The sequence below is a fragment of the Physeter macrocephalus genome, chromosome 8 (assembly GCF_002837175.3).
Source record: "Physeter macrocephalus isolate SW-GA chromosome 8, ASM283717v5, whole genome shotgun sequence".
Classification (NCBI taxonomy): Eukaryota; Metazoa; Chordata; class Mammalia; order Artiodactyla; family Physeteridae; genus Physeter; species Physeter macrocephalus.
Window position 1 is genome coordinate 11,224,461 of NC_041221.1, and position 20,218 is coordinate 11,244,678.

Here is a 20,218-nt window from a genome sequence, read left to right on the forward strand (position 1 = left end):
GAGGCCACAGCAGTGAGAGGCCTGCGTACCGCAAAAAAAAAAAAAAAAAAAAAAAAAAGTTAATAAATTAGCTAAAAAAAAAAAAAAAAAGAGTGTGTGTGCTCAGGAGCCAGCCCAGGTATCAGGAGCTTGTCTGTGGATGAGGACCGCATCGTAGCCAAGTTCTGGAACTAGATGGCCCAGGGTCAAAGCCTGCCTTCACCACTAGCTGGATCTATGACTTTAGAAGAGTTACCTTACCATTGTAAGACTTGATTTCCCCCAAGTGTAAAATGAGGATAATATGAACAAGTACCTCAAAGACTCGTTTGAAGATTAAATGAGATGATACAATAAAGCACTTAGCCCAGTTCCTGGTACATATTAAGAGCTCAATCAGTATCAGCAGTTATTATAGTCACATGCATTCAGCGCTCCATAAAAAAGAGTGTAGGCATCTTCGTAGCCATAAACTTCCGGTTACTTACTTGGCCAGTAGAGAAGATGCCAAATATCTTTTAATCTCTCTTCAGTCAGGCCCTCCCTGGGATCACAATCCAAGGTTTAAGATACGGCTAATTGGAGAGGATTGCAGGAAAATTCCAAAATAGGGGTCTAATGGGGGATCCGGGCCATGACTCGGCTAGAACCTCATACTAGTGAACCCCAGGCAGTGTGTTTAGTGCAAGAGGTCACCCAGACAATAAACAGAGCTCCATGACCTTGCAACCACCAGCTAAGGGAAGCCTAGGCCATCCGACCTCTGAGCGCTCACAGAGCTGGTTCATCACACCTGGACAAGGGAATTTCCTGCACTCCACAGAAGACAAATATGTCATGTGTGCATAAGTGGTCTGCATGTTACCTAAATGTCAGAGAACAATAAGAATGTTACCACCACATGGTACATATGCGCACACACACACGTGCACGCACACGTAGGTATTACTCTTATCATGAGAACTTCCATTCAAGCTCAAGACGTAAGACGGTCTAAGTAGTATTTTCTAAACTCTTCAAGATACGTGTCCCGTGGATACTCCAGTGAAATAATTCAGCTGCAATGACAAGATTCAGATGTGTAGGCACAAAACTGATTTGTGTCTTTTTCATAAGAGCCTCAACTGATACGAAACTCACATCTAATTTCAGTCTCCAATTCCCAATTACAAAAACATTTTTCGGGGCTTCCCTGGTGGCGCAGTGGTTGCGCGTCCGCCTGCCGATGCAGGCGAACTGGGTTCGCGCCCCGGTCTGGGAGGATCCCACGTGCCGCGGAGCGGCTGGGCCCGTGAGCCATGGCCGCTGGGCCTGCGCGTCCGGAGCCTGTGCTCCGCAACGGGAGAGGCCGCAACAGAGGGAGGCCCGCATACCACCAAAAAAAAAAACAAAAAAAAAAAAAACATTTTTCATTCTATATTTTGGCACTGAGAAAATCGTGTTCAGTTGAGGACAAATGAAATATACTGCAGGGAACCCTCTTGCACTGTTGGTGGGAATGTAAATTGATACAGCCACTATGGAGAACAGTATGGAGGTTCCTTAAAAAACTAAACATAGAACTACCATATGACCCAGCAATCCCACTACTGGGCATATACCCAGAGAAAACCATAATTCAAAAAGACACATGCACCCCAATGTTCATTGCAGCTCTATTTACAACAGCCAGGTCATGGAAGCAACCTAAATGCCCATCGACAGACGAATGGATAAAGAAGATGTGGTACATATACACACAATGGAATATTACTCAGCCATAAAAAGGAACGAAATTGGGTCGTTTGTAGAGACGTGGATGGACCTGGAGACTGTCATACAGAGTGAAGTAAGTCAGAAAGAGAAAAACAAATATCATCTATTAACGCATATATGTGGAATCTAGAAAAATGGTACAGATAAACCGGTTTGCAGGGCAGAAACAGATGCAGAGAACAAACGTATGGACACCAAGGGGGAAAGTGGGGATGGGGGGTGGGGGTGGGATGAATTGGGGATTGGGACTGACATGTATACACTTATATGTATAAAATAAATAAGCAATAAGAACCTGCTGTATAAAAATAAAATTAAAAAAAAAAAAGAAATGTAACGTACTTAAAGACAGACACACGGGCTTCCCTGGTGGCACAGTGGTTGAGAGTCCGCCTGCCAATGCAGGGGACACAGCTTCGAGCCCTGGTCTGGGAAGATCCCACATGCCACGGAGCGGCTAGGCCCGTGAGCCACAGCTACTGAGCCTGCGCGTCCGGAGCCTAGGCTCCGCAACAAGAGAGGCCACGACAGTGAGAGGCCCGCGCACCGCGATGAAGAGTGGCCCCCGCTCACCGCAACTAGAGAAAGCCCGCGCACGGAAACGAGGACCCAACACAGCCATAAATAAATTAATTAATTAATTAAAAAAAAAAAAAAGACAGACACACGATTTGAACTTGGGGGTTGGGGAAGACCCCACCATGTAATATGAATGTAATATAAATGTTATCCTCCTCCAATTTCACTCTTAAACACACCAACAATAGAACATAATACCAGGAAATAGTTCCACCACTGAAGTGGATAAAAGTTAATTAACCTGTCTCTTACTTACTTAACTCAAATAAGCGAATGGGGGTCGACAAGGAAAAGTAAATGAGTTTTCCCCATTTACACACTGATTCTTAAAAGCTGACATTCCGCTTTCTCGAAACAACTCTCTATTGCTCAACTTTAAAAGCAAACTTAATGTAATTATTTTCAAAGTTCAGAAAAGTCGGGTGAATCAATGTGCCTTTGTTTGGAAGACTTGGGGATGCTGAAGATGTGGAGGAAACCAATCTGTGACTTCAGACCACATGGGCTCAAAATGCTGCGATCGAGTCACGGCTCCCATTGACCTCAGGCTGATGATCAGTATCTCCAAACCCTGGTCTCAAATTCTGTAAAACTGAGATTAAAACTACTTATTCATTCAACGGTCTGAGGATGAATGCAGGCCATATATCGGTGTGGGTTTGTAAACAGACGTGGACTGAGGCCTCATCCTGCCCTTTAACAGCTGTCGGACCCGTAGCACTCACTTAATCCCACCTTGTTTACGATGGTGACAATACCCACCTTCCTGCAAAGCTTCAAGCATTATAGGAAATACCACGGACACTTAAAGGAGTACCTCGTATCTAGCAATAAATAATGTCAGCTATCATTATTGACATTGTCACAATTATTACTAATAAACATAACTGCTGCATGTAACATAATAAGCCAAGTGCCTGCACACTTCAGATGCTCAATATGTGTAAATTTCCTTTTACTCTAATCCTTTTTGTATGGGAAGAATTACAAGCAGAATTTCTTTCTTCAAAGAAGACCAAGAGATTCCACTCTCGCAAATGACACCGCACAATTTCTGGAGTGGCGGGATGTGAAAATTTAAGCAGGTATTTACTCCCTATGTTAATTAATTCTTACGGCCCAGCAGTTCTTAGGGGGAGGTATGGGGGACCAGTGATATACAGTATCATCTTCTGGCCCGTTCTTAAGAGAAAGATGCCATAAGTTCCAGCGAGATCAAAACACATGCACATTTTGGTAGGAAAAAAAACAACTATACATAGCCTAAGTACTCACGTTTCTGGTAACCAGACTATCCCATTACATTAATGTAAAGGGCAAAAAAAGAGAAGGGTATAAAGAAAAATCCAATCATTGCTAAGCTCACCGAACCACAAAAATGAGCCATGGCAACCTTTTACCGTAGAGCAGAAATCCATTAATAACAACACTGCCATCCATATTTTTCACGCACGTTCTTTCCCACACATTCGAAATTTCCTTATATCAGAAAGCATTTCATAAGCATTTAACTCAACAAACCTCAGAGTCACCCAAACTAAAGTACTCCCCTTGGAGAAACAATCTCACCACGTGAACTCAGGGATGAACACCACCACCCTAAGCCATGTTGTTAAAACACAAGGCAAACAAAAACAAAATGGTGGACTCCTTTTTTAAGGACATACACACTTGAAATAAATGCAGAGACGCCCCTCCAGGACTACCACAGACACAAGAGGCTTGTGTTCACAGGACACATGGAAAAGAGGGAGAAAGGCAAACAGGGAAGTCTCCCCGAGAAAAAGGCTGGCGCCCTTTGCAGCCACACAGCTTCCTCCTCCGAGTTTCTCTGCGCCTAATATCTTCAAAGAACGGGTGCTTTCTAACCAGGGTTTCCACTTCCCAGAGGCCTCTGCCGTCCAGCCTTTGCCTGGGAAAGCAAGTGACACAATATCCCCTCTCCCTTTACCAGGCAACAAAGAGGATTTGCGCTGCCTTGAAAACAGAAATCAGCGTCTTCAGGATGAGCAGGCCCCCGTCGGCCTGCAGCATAGGGCACTGGGGCACAAAGTAACCAGGCGAAAGAAAATGCGTTCCCCGAGCGGTTGGCACACAGGATTAAGCGACGTATAATTTAACCATCTGATCAAACACTAATTAGCATAATCATCTGAGGGGAAAATGGCTGGAGGAACCCAGGAACACCTTGTTATCTGTGTTCTTAGTGACGGATGAAAGAGAAGACACACAGATTGGGGGTTTTTTTTTCTTTTTGTTCGTGGAACAAAATGGTAAATAAAGCTTAAACAGTAACAAGCATCCCCAGCTATGGTTTTTGCAGCCAAAGGAGTTACAACTGAGATTCGGAAGAAACATCTTGCTTTCTCTCCAGCATCCACAGAAAAGCACAAAACCAAGCTTACATGGCAGCAGCGTGGCTCTAAACTATGTAACTTAGTGTCTCTCAACCTCAGCGCTATCGACATTTTGGACCAGATAATTATTTGGCGTCGGGGGCTGTCCTGTGCATCGCAGGATATGCCGAGCAGCATCCGGGGCTCCACCCACCAGAGATGCCAGGGGCATCCCCGTCTCCCCAGAACTGTGACAGCAAAATGTTTCCAGATATTGCCCAATATCCCCGAGGGAGTGGAACTGCCCTGCTTAGAACCCTGTTTTAACTGAAGAACACAATTTGTCAGGAGCACTAAAACTGATCAAATCATAAGAGGAGGGAAGGAGCCTTTTATTCCCATCTGCCAACAATAATGAGCCTATAATAATAATTCCATGGAACTCCATGGAGTTTACTTTATACCTGATGTCTTTGCTTAGAGCTTTATGATAACCCATAACACCTATGCTTGTGCAATTTGGAAAAAATAATTATAAATACCAGCCTCTCCCCATTCAGAGACTTCTAGAAAGACACAGCTGCCTTCCAACAGGCAGCCCCTGAGGGGGACACCCACAGGCGGAAAGAACACCATCCCTTGCTTCCAGACTTCGGTGTGTCCCGAACAGCTGGGGAAGCACAGCAGTGTCCCTCCACCTGCCCACATCAGGGCAAACCACCTGTGACTTAGGAAACTAATAGAGGCATAGAAGGCCTCCAGACCCCAGGGAAATATCACTTTCTTCCTGCACGCTCACTGTCTGCATGGAAGCCCTGATATTTGCTCCTAGTTCCTGAGGAGGGAGAGAGGAAGGTGTAAATGATGACAAGTGAACAAATACAGAAATCCCCTCCGTTTCTCGCAAATGCATCTCCACTACCAAGAGATTCATCGCATTGCCTTAAACTGCCTTGGCCATTAGTCGGACGGTACCTAATAAGATTCATTCTTATGGAGAGGTGCTGGGAACCTAAGGGAAAAGCACTCAACACTTACAAAAGTATGCAATAAATATTTTCTATGGGCTAAGGTGATTTGTTCTAATAATAAATCTGAGTCACACAATCTCTCATTTCTATTTTTCTAAGGAAAGTATTTAACCATTTACAATTACTCACAGATCTTTCAAAGGTTATTAAACTTGCTGGTGGAAATACTTATGACCTTTCCATGGAGGACATACGGAAAAAGGCTTCCCTCGCCTGCTACAAAATTTAAGAGAGAGCAGTCTGTCCAAGTGGCAGAGGCCGTGAAAACTCCAAATCAGAGAGGAATTGTGAGCTATTTTAAACGAATATCTTCTTCTACAAACCCCCTTTGGCAGAGCTTACGACTTCTGAACACAAAGCCCTCCCCGCTTTTTAAAGGAACAGAGGTGCAGGAGCCCTTTGTTGCACAGAAACGGCGTCTACCCTAATTCAAGGACTTATGAGCAAGCAGAAATTACATTTTTTCAGCCCACAATGTATTTCATACCATTTTTCTTCTAAAGCTAAAAATCAAAACAGCCGCTCTGAAAGAATAATTTCTATAGTGAATCACAATAAAATCGCCCAAGGATTATAACATCCAACTTGTTTCAAACGCCTAGGAGGGAAAGTTATTTTTAATACTATCTAAAATAGGATCTCAGGACACACAAAAAAGTTATTTTTAAGGTTCTGAATTTAGGCCTCTCTCCAGCACACGTTCGCATCTATTTTAGTTCAAAAAATCAAGGACGTGGTATTTTGAAAAGATTATTCCACCACTAATAACTGTCCTCAATTTTATCATACACATGACAAGGCCTAAAATGCATATATGTCCTTATACGCCATTTTCTCTTTTTATGGCAACCTAGCATTAACGACAATACTTTGTAACATAAATACAGTCCACCTGGGGTCACTTACCTAAAAGAAAGGAGCAGAGGCCAAGAAAACCCAAAAGAGCAAACAATCCCCAAGCCTCTTATACCTGGCTTTGGAAGGAACGTGTGCACTGATATTGGAAAGAAGACATGTGTAATGTTCCCAGGTTGGCATCCAGGCAGAACCTCAAGCTGCAAACAGACCTGTATTCCTGTCCTGTCTGTTCTGCCCTAGTGCCCCTCTTACGCTTTTCCAATATAATAACCCAAACAGTTTCCCACTATTGATCTCTTCCTGGGAGGAATGTGGTTACATTAAGGTTCAGAGGGCTTCTCTGCCAGGACTCCAGCTGCTAGCAAAGAAGGGGTCGATTTGAGAAAACACAATAGGACCAAGTCCAACAGCAAAGCACGTGCTCGCAATAAACCTGGATATCAAATATGCTAAAGCAATAAGAAACAATTATGTGTGTGTATATACACACACCTATATACATTTGGACACAAATAAGTACAGATATTTGTACAGATATATATACACAGATGATTCTCAACGTACTAGCATCCAGATGAGACGTCCCTGGTTGGGATCACACCCCTCTACTCAGGGTCTTCCCTGTTACCAGCCTCTGCCAGCAACCCTCTCAATAAATCACTACTCAATAGAGAGCTCCCCAACAGCGCATTGGGGTCTACATGAAGCTTTACGGGGTCGACGTTCTAGCTACTGTCTGACCCTCTACCTCGGCCAGGGGCTGGGCAGCCTCTTTCCAAGTTTGTTCTATCCAGAGCTGGATTATGCCACCGGGATCAGAATAATAATACAGATACTTCAGCCATGCATACCCCAGAGCGGCAGAACCAGACCCTCTGGTGGTCAGAGCTGGGAAACTATAAAACAAACAACATAAAAGATCACGTGAGCCTTACGCACAGTCAAGCTGAAGGACCCATGGGCGGGGGGGAAAGATGGCAAAGGTACATATCAGAATTAGACCTCAGGAGCTTTGCAAACTACAGCCCATTCCCAGTACAATGCCAGCACCGAATCTCCTGCGAGAGGCTCAAGAGGGGAAAAGCCTTCCAGGAAATGCCCAACTTCTTCCTCCCTGAGCCGGCCCACCTGGGCTTTAAGAACCAGTGACCCTGGTCCTTAACTGGAAGGTCCCGACAGAGGCATGGTAAAATGGAACACGGTTCAAGGCATCAGCAGACTGGCCACCAGTCAGCGTGCACCCTCCGCCCTCCCCCTCACACACTCCTGCTGTCCTGACATGGCGTGGCTCCTTCCTCCCTGTGCCTGGCCTTCCCGTAAACCTTAACTTCCATGGCTTCCAAGCATCTGATACCACAAAGGCCTACAGTGTAGTCTCACCTTCCCATCCCCAGCGATGGGGTGATGGGGCTATGGGGCTATGGAGCTATGCGGGTGGGGGAAGACCAAGGGGTGTCTTGCAACTACAAATCGGGGGGCGTTGTGGCCGGTGATATGAGATCTCCTAAGACATAGATGAACCGACCACTGAGCAAAGTAATTACCCAAAACAAATACCAAGATCACATCTAGGTCAAAATTCTTCTACCCACGTTTCTACATATAAACATCCATCAAGCCTATAGTAAGACAGTAGCCACCAAAGATTTAATAGCTATTGATTTTGGTGAGTCGTAATATGCATGTACACGTCTGGTAATTAACCATCCTATTCACTTTCTGCTATCATGTCAAGGCACCAGACAGACCCCTGCTAACCTTGGCTTTACCAGCCTGAATAATTTATGAAAGAAGAATTCTGTACCTTAGAGGGCCTTTCATACGTTTTACACATTTCCTTTCACTGGCCAATGGAACAGACAAATGGCTACCCTTTGCAGGAACTGGCCGTGACAAGTTCCAGGAGGGGTGATAAAAATCACCGCTGCACCCCTCTCTACAGTGTGGAGTTGCTCGTTTGACTAGTAAAGTACGTCGTGGTTGTTGAGGTCTTCAGCTCATCCCTGAAGTCTCACACGTGATATTACAAAGCACTGTTATTTCTACCCTGGCAGCTACAAATCAGTTATTAAGAATGCTCTACAGCCAATATTAAGAAATAAACGCTGTAACTAAGCAGACTTGGACTTGGGGTTTTTGGTGTCTTATGGGAGCTCAAGATCAAATTATGCCACAGTGGGGCTACTGTGGAGAGAAGAAATGAATCTCAAGTTTCTCTGATGAGAAAGTATGTTTACTCAAAAGCTTCCACAGTAGATCTCAGGTCTTTACATAAAGGGAAAAAAAAAAGAGTAAAATTTTAAAACACAGCAAATTGCAGTGGTTCTAATTATCTTCATGCTTTGCCTTTCTGTAACAATATAATTGTAAAAATTCTCCCATTGTCCTGAAGTCCATGCGATGAGTGAAAAAGCAGGTCTCGTGAGAAAAAATCAATGCTTTATTCAATATTAGGAAAAGGAATCAATGGTAAGAGTGTCCACTGCCATCAGCTCTTTCAAATGACATGGCTCTGCAGGGTGTGACACAGGCCACCTCGGTCAGCATCCAATGGACCCATTCATGCTGGTTCTAACCCCAGCTTTACATAGCCATCACTCAGTCCCATGAGGATACAGAAGGCACCCGGGGACCCTGAGGTCATCAGAGTTTTCACTGAGAGTGTTATTACCACTGTTGTTTTGAAGAAGCATCCAATAATTTGAGATTCAGGTATCCAGGAAGAACTATAAGCTGACTTCACTGTATTTAGTATTTATGCACAGTGGACAAGCAGAAGAATGGCTTAAGTTTTGTGTAAAGCCAAGCTTAAAACTGCTTCCTGGTTCATCATTTTCATATTAAAAGAGGCAAGGCTCATATGAAACAAAATCTGCAATAAATTAGTTCAAATCTCCTTCCACCACCTCATCAAACCTGCCTGTTCCACAGTCTAAGGAGATTGCAAAACAACCCATTGCATAGATGGTTCTTCACAAGATAAAAGGAAAATGCTTTTCACAGCATCATACTTTGGGGTTGGTCTGGCTTTTGTTCAGACGTGCAACCTGTACACCAGCAGCATTTCCATACAAACTCAAGGATTCTACCCTTAACAGAAAATAAGGTGCACTTGGGGCCAGTAAAACCAAAATGTTACACTGAATAAATGCAGTCCTAGGAAAGAAGACTATTTCATTCCTAAGAGCAAGTGTGTTCATTTTTCTTTGTCCAGGAACATTGACGTCAATCAAGCAGCCTGTGGTGACACTGCCTATCCCAAGTGGACTGGCCAATTAGAAGAGCATATGCCACAATTTTTTAAACCTCCAAAATTTAATAACTCATTAATATAGAGGAACCTATAATAATCACAAGATCCTAAGTGTGAACCCTTAGTAATTGCTCTACTTTAAACATGCATGCAGATTCACCCTCCACTCTGTGCTGCTGAGCTCTTCAGGAAAGACAATGCTTATTGCCAGGTAAATATCTGTGGCAGCCCTGCAAGTTCAACATGCTCCCTTCACTTCATTCCTCTGTTCAGACCTACCGAAGCCCAGTTTCCAAATAATACAGATATTGGCTCTGCACCCTCACCTCCCCATGTCTGAGATGGACTTAAGCCCTGAGAGCATTTCAAGAATACTCTGCAGAGTTCGAAGCAATTTCTCAATATTTCCTCAAGGGCTGTTATGCTTTTATTCTCCCCCCAAAAAAAAAAAAAATCTCCATGGTCCTGGGGAGGTAGGGGAAGCCAGCATTTCGTATGGAGGTGATCTCACGTTTTCAATTTTTTCGCTTTCCCAGCCGCTACATTTAAAAACGGCTTTCTATAAATAGGACTGCTTCCTCACTCTTAAGTCTTACTCACTGTCTTCTGCGTAAAAATAACTTAAATAGGGATGCAGGCGAGATTCATTAATACCTGTCATTCTGTCTCTCTGTGCAGTAGCCTCTTTCCTTCTTCTTATTCTCATCATCTATCTGGTCAGCTCCATTCATCCCTCTCTGTTCCACCGTGATACGTATTTCCATAACCCAGGGGGCTTGAAGACCAAAAATTAACCCAAGTGAATGATTTTTTTAAAATAATAAGTGTTGACAGTAAAGAATAAAGACAGATCTCCAAAAATCAAACGATGATAAATACTGTAAGCTCCAAGACACCTAATTTGATTCTCGTAGTTGATACAAATCACAATTTTAATGGTAAAACATATTCCTTTCATGTTACTTTGATGAAGGAACCAACTTTTACCATTGGTTCTGCTGGAAAGTAAGAAAAAAAGATAATGATGAGACAGACACCCATAAACCAACAGAATGCTTAAGAAAACAGTAATGTGGTTTTTTTAAAGACGATTAAGGCCTAAGGAACTGAGCTTTGTTTTGATATCCTTGGAGGCTCTGTGATGGAGAAATGAATTGCCAGGAACCCCTAGGGAAACGTATGTGTTGGTGTGATGTTTCTGACTGGCTTTCAGGACGCGACAGGGCGCGTTACACCTTGTGCGGGATTTTCAAATCGTGCCAGCTAGCAGCGTACTCTTGAGAACAAGGGGTCCAATGCATTTATTATCTTCTTTCCTGTGACATTTGACCCAATCCAAGTCACAAAGAACACCTAAAGCAATTACAGCGTTGTTATGTAACTGTGATGAAGTCCCATCACATATTCCAAAGGTGAATCCATTTTGGAAAAGAGAAGAAAATGCCCCCAGAAGCATTTCTAGAACATGAGCATTTCTACAGCCATGGAGTCAGCGCATCAGACAAGATGGCAGCGGCCAAGGCATGCACACTGCCGCCTACGTGCTTTCCTCGCGATGGTTTATACAGTAGAATCAGAGATGGGGCAGGCAAGAAGCTAACCCGGAAAGGAAGGATAAGACAGAGGCAGGAGACAGGGGCAGATGGGAGAGAGGAGGGGGCGAAGGAGGGGAGGAAGGCTCTGCCCATCATCCTGTCCCTTCTTTCCGTCAGTCAGTGAACATCTGTTTCCACCCGCCCTGCGCGCACTTTGCTCTGTGCGAAGGACACACCCCGGCACGGCAGGAGCCTCACCTTCGGACCTTGCCATCCAGTAAGGGAGGCAGTCACTAGCCAAACAGGCACCAAAGAAACAGAGTTACAGACTACTCCAGACACTGTCAAGGAAATGGCCAAGGTTTGAGGAAACCAGATAATGCAGGAATCTAATTTGGGGTGAGCAGGTCTCTGGATCCCGTCCTTCCGAACATCCCGATCAGAAGCTGTCTAACCTCTGTACCCAAAACTGGTTATCCGCGCCTGCCCTCCTGCCGCCTGGGTGGACGGTGTGCCACCGGCCGAGGAATTCAGAACTGCACAGTGTGTACAAGTCGGGCTGCTGGAACCTCCCATTCCCCCTGCCTCATCTTAACCCATAAATCCAACAAGGGAAATGCAACTTTGAGTGTTTTCATATTTTCAAAACATGAGAGAAAAAAAAGTAATGAATATGGGGGGAGGGGCAGGAGAAGAGGAGAATTTAAAATGAGAATTTCTGTGCCCGGCTCTGTGGCATGTGAAGGATTAACACCTGGTCCAGGCGAACAGGTGCTGCTGGGTTTGTCTGGGGGCGCAGGAGGAGGTCCTGGGCCGCGGGGATGGCCGGGGGAGCGCAGAGGAGCGGCGCGGAGCCTCAGCCCCGTCCCCAGCAGCGGCGGCGAAGCGGGCTGGGCCTCCCGCAATGACACTGGAAGGTCAGCCAATCAGGCGCGGGGCTGCTTCCGCGCGGCCACCTCCGCCGAGAGGAGGCGCCCGCGGGGCCGGGCTCCCCAGCCAGTGGGAAGGGAAGGCGGGATGCAAACGCACGGTCCGCGGGCCCACCAGCCCCGGACACCGCCTTTCCCTTTCTCTGCACCTTCGAGATTGCAACAGATTGCTGGGAGCACCGGCCTCCTGGGGTAAACTGGAAACAAAGACGGCGGACGCTGCCTCGCCGGCCGTAGCCTTTGCGTTCGTGGCTCCTGTTGGGCTGAACTCCGGGACCCGGGAGGCTGGGCCCGGCGAACTTGAGAAGCCGCGGGGAGGAGAGCCTCCGGCCGCCGCGCCGCGCAGAGCACCGCTGCTCGGAGGCGGCGACTTCGTCTGCCCGTGAAGGCTGGCTGCACCAGTCTTGTGAGGTTTGCCGCCCACTAGTGTCCTGTGGCAGGGACACAACCGACAGGAAGGTAGCACCGCCTCACCATCTCCCAGGCCGCCGATGGAGCTGGTCCGGGGAGCCAGCGTGCGCGGCAGCGCAGCGCCAAGAAAATGCCCAGACACAGCGCCCTCCTGCGAACGCCCGGGGCCTCCGGCCGCCCCGGCAAACACCCAGGGGACCCAGAACGCGGACTCGTGCTCGCCTCTGGAAGCGCTGCCGACTGCTCTGCCCTACCTAATGCTAACCGTATTATTTCCACTGCCTGCTAATTATTTATGAGGCGCATTCATAATCTCAGCCGTAGCATTCGGCTAATTTTGTGAAATTTGGATGCCATAGTTTTGTAAATGCATCCACTGAGAAATCCATCGTTTTATTTTTCAAACATAAATTTCCAGTCTCCTGCAGTGTTCTTAGGTCTTTATAAAATGATCTTCCCTGGTTTTTTCTCTGTCTCCTTTACATGGAGTTTCAATGCCCATTGCATTGAGTCTCTTTATGAAATACTCACTGCATCTCAACCCAGACACATCAGTGATAAAACACTTTGACAGCTACATGGAGGTCCAGGAATTAGGGATTTAGATTGGCTTTTTTTTTTTTCTTGGTCACAATTATTTTCCCCTATCAGCGTGCTGTATTGGACCAGTTCTGCCCAGTGAGTCACTGATTCACAGCAACGAACTGCCGTCACACCGAAGTGGCATTCAGGAGAGAGTAAGAAGTGGAGAAGGATCGGCTGGCATTTAATAAAGGTCTGCATGGCATTTTGTTTTCCTACACAGGGCATCTTGTAGGGGCACCCAAGCTTAAGAGACCTAGAAAATTTTTATGAACCCTGTAATTCTGGGGTGGAATTTAAATCTCCTTAATAAAAACAGGAGAGGGAGAAGTGGGGAGCAAGCCCTGGAATTATTCACCTGATAACATTTTTTTTTTACTTCCACATATTTACATGAATTAAATAAAAATCACCTTAAAACCCTGAAGCTGCATTTGCACTCATAAACGTCTGCTCCTAGATTTAAATAAAATATAAGTTTGCGGTACGTAATTCCCTGTGGAGATGACAGGGGATGCAGCAGCCCACTTTCTTTTTGACGAGCACCCTTCTCTCTCCCAACACCCACCCTCTCTAAGCTCCACAAGCTCCCTGAAAATGGCAAAGCGGCAAAGCCCAGAATTGCATGGCTCAGGAAAGGATGATGTCAGGGACCTATGTGTACATAACAACAGAAATCAAGGATACTAGCAAAAATGTATTATATAGAATAAATCTGCTTATTAGGCCCACCTATGCTTTTAACAAGAATTGTAAACTAGAGTATTCTCATCAGAGTTAAAGCCAAAAGAAATTGTGATAAAACACAATGCAGTGTGATCCCATCCCAAGGAAAGGCTGTGAGACATATCTGCACATATAGGGACCCCCATTCCCTTGCACAGTAACTGAAGCTCCCTGAGAGTATTTCCAGAACATTGCAAGACAAGTTGACTGCTTTAAAGCATGATGACTGCACCTGATCAGGTGAGGTAATTCATTCAAGGATTTAGCCCATGAAGGGACTGTTCTCTGACTTCTATGTTTTACCCTGAATACTGTCTGCAGCCTGTCCAGCAACCATGCTTTCATTAAGAAATAAATGTACATCCTACTACATCAGTAGGAAAAACGCTGTTGTCTACTGTTAAAATGCAGATACATTGTGGGCTTCTTATTTTATGAGTACCCCAAAATATCAAACTGCATAATCTTTTACAATTATTTTTTTTATCATGTCAGACGTTTTGATGTTTCAGGCCTAGCAGTAGTCAGTTTAGCTATTAGAATTCATAGATTTTTTTATCACACACATTCAGGAATTTTTCAAAATTAAGGTAGACCAAAATATGACATTATTGAAAAAAAAATCTCTCAATTCTCTTCAAGTCTCATTCAGATAGGTAAGAACCATTTAATTTCACATTTTTGAAATATGGTCCTATGAACAGGCATCATTCCAAACTGGACTCATTTTATTTTGACATGACTATCTATTTTATGATCCTTTCCACAGTATGCACTGAACATCATTCCTTGAAAACTCTTTAAAGCCAGTTCCCCCCACAAATGAAAAGAATCCAAAGCTCTACAGTCAGGCCTTTTTTTTTTTTTTTTTTAATGCTTCATCATATAAAGAGAGGGCCATTTTTACATGAGATTCCATATCCTTCTGGTAGATAGGATCAGAACATGTAATACAGCAAAGTAAAATATTCATTTGCATGTACAGTCTATATCTCATACTGTGAAATCTACCTGTATTCATTATAGTATCAATAGTGGTGGTTATCAATCAATTTTAAGGGTCCTGAAAAAGGTATAAGAAGATAATGCTCTAGGACTCAATATAAATGCACATACGTAGCCTTTGCATGTATTTTCCACAGAGTAGATTATTTGAGGTTTTATACAATTTTCTCACTATATATGACTCTATCATGATTATTTTAGTACAACTGATTCAAAAAGAAATAGTCACACATTTTAGCATCTCTGTTTCAGAGACTGTACCAGACCTATTTCTGTCATATATAACTATGAAACTGTAAAACAGATACCAATTGACTGACAATCCGAAGCACAACCTCTTTCCTCATCCTGAAATACACACTTCCCAATAGGGTGGAAAATATGTTTCATCCCATAACCCAGGCCCTTCTGAGAAGCCCAGAGATGTATGCCCTGACAGGTGAGACAGGCCGTCAATGCTTTGTGGCGCTCGAACACGTATGTGAGCATTTTTACATTTTCTCTGAGTTCACATTAGCAGAGCAGCATAAAGGGCCGACTTTCCTGATGCATCACCACACATTAGCTAAAGCAGATCTATCCCCCAAGGTAAATTCCCGCGAGGCTGCAGAAGAGGTATAGTGCCCTCTGGGAAAGATGGGTGTCATGTCAGAACTTGTTGCAATTCTTTCCTGCTAGGAAATCTCAAAATGAAAGTTCTGAACACTTTGCTTTAGGTTATATTAGAGAGCAAAGTATCATTTTAATGTGAATTTCAGGATTTCCTTCTTGCAGTGTTACCTTTCCTTAGTCACCTTTTTTTTTTTTAATTTTACAAAGTTTATGCATTTCCTCTGGCCTGTCGGTGTGTTGATTCTTTGAGTACTATCTTGGTAGGCAAAGAAAATGCACCTCTATGCAGCTAACACTCAGAGCTGCCCTGTGCATCTTTCAGGAAAATCTTACAGCCTCCCCTTGGCTTCTGGTATTTTCTCATAAGGGCGAGATTTCCTTCCTTTCTCTCTCTCCCCCTCCCTCCCTCCTGGGTACGGGATTCTGCTTAATGGTTTAATTTTAACTGTCAGCAAGTCATACATTTTATGCAGATTTGTGTTCCGAAATTTGAAATGGGAATTTAAGCTGTAACTACTCCCAGGCAATGCCAAATGATGACAATTTCCTCTCATTCCCAGATGAGAGGAAGCCATTCACACATGCGAGTTCATATTTACGCGGTGACAGGCAACCGAAGGTGCAGTCACACTTACTAATTGGATCTGACTCAGTCAAGAGCAATAGCTTTTCAAATACCCAGGAAGAAAGCATTTCAAGATATAATACTGGATGGACATGAGGAAAGGAATGCTATCTGCAATAGTCACTGGTTTCATTTTTACAAGTATACAGGTGTTTTAAAGAATCTGTCAACATTTCAGATGATGTAATGCTTATCAGTGCCTACCGTGCATATTTTTACATAAATGACCGTGGGGCTTCTGTAGTACCAAGAAGGGAGGGGGGCAGAAGGACAGATCTTTCTTAACGGCTTTTCTTGCTGCTGGAGACGAACTGCAGCAGAATTAAAGCACATGTTTTAAACGCTCAAAAAGCTTTGAAGGCAGACGCTCTTAACTGACCCCTCCACCTGCCTGCACTTGGAATGTCATGTCCCTTGCAGTCTGTGGTGTGTCAAACTGGCGATCTTTCCGTCTCTTCCTCTCAGCAGACCTGGTTTATTCTGAATGAGGTAGCTATCTAGTACAGGAGTTAGCTCGGAGCTGTCACTTTGCTAGGTAAGCGCCTTTCAATGATCACAGAGCAATTTTTCACCCGTCCTCTCTTCACTGCCTCCTCTCCTCCCCGAAGAAATATAAATAAGATTTTTAAAAACATAAAAGCCTGCAAATTTCAACCCAGATGGAGGAGGAAAAGGGAAAGACTTCACCCATGCATCCAATCCCCCCACACTCCGGTCAATACAAGAAATGAAATTCATCACAAACCGAAAGGCTCACCATTCGCGAAGCTCTGGAACAAGGAGAGAGCCAGTATCCACATGCCCCTGCTGCTCCTCGGCCTCCCGCGAGCGCCGCGCCGGCCTCGCCCCCCGCGCTCCGCCCGGCTCCGCTCGCTCGCCACCCGCCCGGGGGCCGCCGCCCGCCCGCCGCCGCCGCCGCTGCCGAGCCGCCCGGACACGCGGCGCGGCCGGGCTCCGGGGCGAGGGCTGCGCTCGCCGCGCGCCGCGCTCCTGCACACCTGCTCCCGGGCGCCGCGCCCAACGCTGCGGCCAGAGCGGGCCGGCGGGGCTGCAGCCCAGGTGCGCCCTCAGCTCAGGGGGCCGCCGGCAGGTCGGCAGGTGGACGGAGCCGCAGGCGCGGGCGTGAGCTCCTCCCGGGCGCCCGGCGCCCCGACTGCGCAGCAAGCGGCCTCCCGTGCGTCGGCCCTCAGCCTCCGCATCCAGGCAGCAGGCGGGCGGGCAGGCTCATCTTTCCTCTCCTGCGGCCCGAATCACATTGATCCCTCGCTAACCTTCCCTGACTGGGAGGCGGGCGGGCGGGCGGGCGGGCGAGGAGCGAGCGGAGCGGAGGCGAGCGGGGACCCCCTCCCCTGCCTCTGGCCGCTGGGGCGCTCTGCAGTCTTAAAGCAGCAGCCGAGAAGTGGAACTGAACTGGAGGCAGGACCGGAGAGAGCGCAGGCACCTCACAGCCACGCACAGTCATCGGGATGCATTTCTTCGAGGTTTAAATAATCATTTCAACAGCCCATTATTTTTAGCTATTTTCTTGCCGGTTGCTAATAAGATTATGGCCAGGGGTGACTATTCCAGAAGGTTGCCAGATAAGCAGAGGTGACCAGGAAAGGGCAGCAGTTTTAATAAAATGTTCAGCTGGATTTAGCTTTCGTATTTACTGTCATAAAAGTCCAGTTCATTTGCCTGGAGAGAAATGCAACTTCCAAATCCTGCTGCAACTATAAAGATCTCTGTGGTTTCACGGTCTAATTTTTAATTATCGCAAATACATGGTAGACTGCAAACATAGGCAATTCTAATTTTGCTCTCTGAATGGTGCAAAAAAAAAAAAAACCTGATTAAAATTGCTGATAATTTGAGTAATTCCAAACATATAACCCATCCACATTACTGTGAAAAGCCAATATGACAACATTTCCTGAATGTTCTGTATGGTCGTTGAAGTCATAATAATATCTAAATAACACCTTGAAAAAGCGCATGCATCCATATTCCATCACTTTGCAAAATAACTACCAACAGGGCTGGAATGCACCCGATTTAGGATCCGAGGTAGAATTTCAGGGGCAAGGCATGAAAGACTGAGGGGAAGCATTTAAGGGGGGAGGGAGGTCTCATGGGGAATAAGTTGGGTTTCCTGGGCACTGGGTACCTTGTGCCTAAGCTCCACACGCCCCTCCAAATACACACAGGAATGAAGCACACCTAGAACAGCTCACAAAATAACAGGAAAAGCAAATGGTGAGGCAGAAACAAAATGGTGTTGCTTTACCAGAGTTGGGCACAAGATGGCCAGGCCCTATGTATGAGGAAGGGCCAGCTGAGCCAATGATGCTGCATGCTCGCCATTGCTCTGCAGCTGCAGGTGGTCACGTGCTGCAGCCCACTCAGGACTGCCAGCCCAACCCTGCCCTACACACTCCCCAGTGTCCTCTGGCTTTGCACACCCAGGGTGCTCAGGCTCTGGGCTTTCCTCAACGCAGCCCAGGAAGGCAGGTAATGGGGTGATTTCTGTTCCTGCATCCATCTCCTCCACCCATTCATTCAATTCACAAATTCTTAACTGCATACCAGCCACCTGCAAGGCTCCACTCAGCCTTAATTGTCAGGCACTCCAGCACCGGAGTCAGACACACTCAGGGTCAGAGTCCAGCTGGACCACTTACCCATTGCAGGGCTCGTGCATGTTACTGGTGCCTCATCCTCATATAGAATGGAATTTATCAAGGTTCCTGACACATATGGTTGTGAAGATCCGATGACATATTTCTAAGCATGGTGGTCACTGTGATAAAGGACGGCTATGGTTATTACTGAGTTTGGGAGCAGGGCCTGTTACATAATTTGCAGGGTCCAGTGCAGAATGAAAATGGTGGCAGGGGGCTTCTTTTACAAAAAGGAAAAAGGCACCATTTAAGGTGCTAAAATATAAAGCTTTTCCCTTTCTTTCTCAGTCTCTCCCATCCTGTCGTGGTGTTTTTTTAATTTGCTATTTAATGTCATGCACCCTTGGTCACAGGAGTAGTCCAGGGTGAGTGTGTGTGACTCAGGGAAGCACCAGTGGCCCACATCCACCACCCTCCACTGGACCAAAGGCCGTGCCCCACCGGAGTTGGGAGGGGGAAGTCCATCCATCTCCCTTTCCTGCAGGGCACTGTCCCAGCGTGTGGTGGACAGGAGATCGCCAAGGGACTGCAATCTCCCTGCTGGGTGGCGCTTGTACCTGGATCACAGGTGGCCCTGGTCAAATCACTTGTACAATATGCCATAGCTCGGCAGGCTGGGGGAGGGGCACCCTAAAAACCATGCTGATTCGAACCTCAGCACTCCCTGTGTGGTCTCAAGGCCCCACCTGCAGACTGAGGGCACCAGCAGAACCCAAGCCTCCTCTTCCAACATGACCCCGTCGCCCCCCCATCCCATCAGAAAGCGGGAGCGACTGCAGGTTGGAGAGGTGGAGGCCAGTCAAGGCCCAGGGCATCACAGGAGGTGACTGGAGGCTGGATGGTGTGGGAACTGTAAGTACAGGGATAGAATTAATATTAAAAACTAATAAAAATTTTATGACGGCAACTACAGAGCATTTAACCCCAAGGGCAGGCCTTTCTGGGAATGGAGATCCCAAGGCAAGAGTATTTGTCACCAGCAAAGCCCACTGGGGCCCCAGGGAAAAATAAGAGGGAATTTAGGAGACAAGGTCTCACCTCTTCTTTTGTGCTTAGTCTAGTTTCACTGGCCATTACGGTGCCGAGTGCAGAGGCGTCAGATTAGAGTTCCCGCCGTAGGACCGCCGCCAACACCCCGGCTTGGCAACTGCGCCCCGTGGCGAATCCCTGCGGAGAAGCCCTGCGGAGAGGGCCTGCGCAGAGGGCCTGCGCAGAAGCGCTGCGCAGAAACCCTGCGCAGGGCACCTCCATTCAAAATGGCAGCAGTGGGCCGTGTGCAGAGATGCTGCGCCCCGGCACTTGGCTGTGAGCAACACGCATGCGCCTCGCGGCAATGACGCCG

At 46.3% G+C, this 20,218-nt stretch overlaps 1 protein-coding gene across 1 annotated transcript in view; it reads right to left on the reverse strand.

The window, feature by feature from the left end:
* DSCAM (DS cell adhesion molecule) overlaps positions 1–17,688 on the reverse strand; it is a 759,593-nt gene extending 741,905 nt beyond the window's left edge. The window contains exons 1-2 of the mRNA XM_024120069.1: positions 17,673–17,688; positions 16,974–17,264 (exon numbers count right to left, since the gene is read on the reverse strand). Coding sequence (XP_023975837.1) covers positions 16,974–17,264; positions 17,673–17,688 — 307 coding nt within the window. The remainder of the gene's footprint in view (positions 1–16,973; positions 17,265–17,672) is intronic.
* Positions 17,689–20,218: the final 2,530 nt, after the last annotated feature.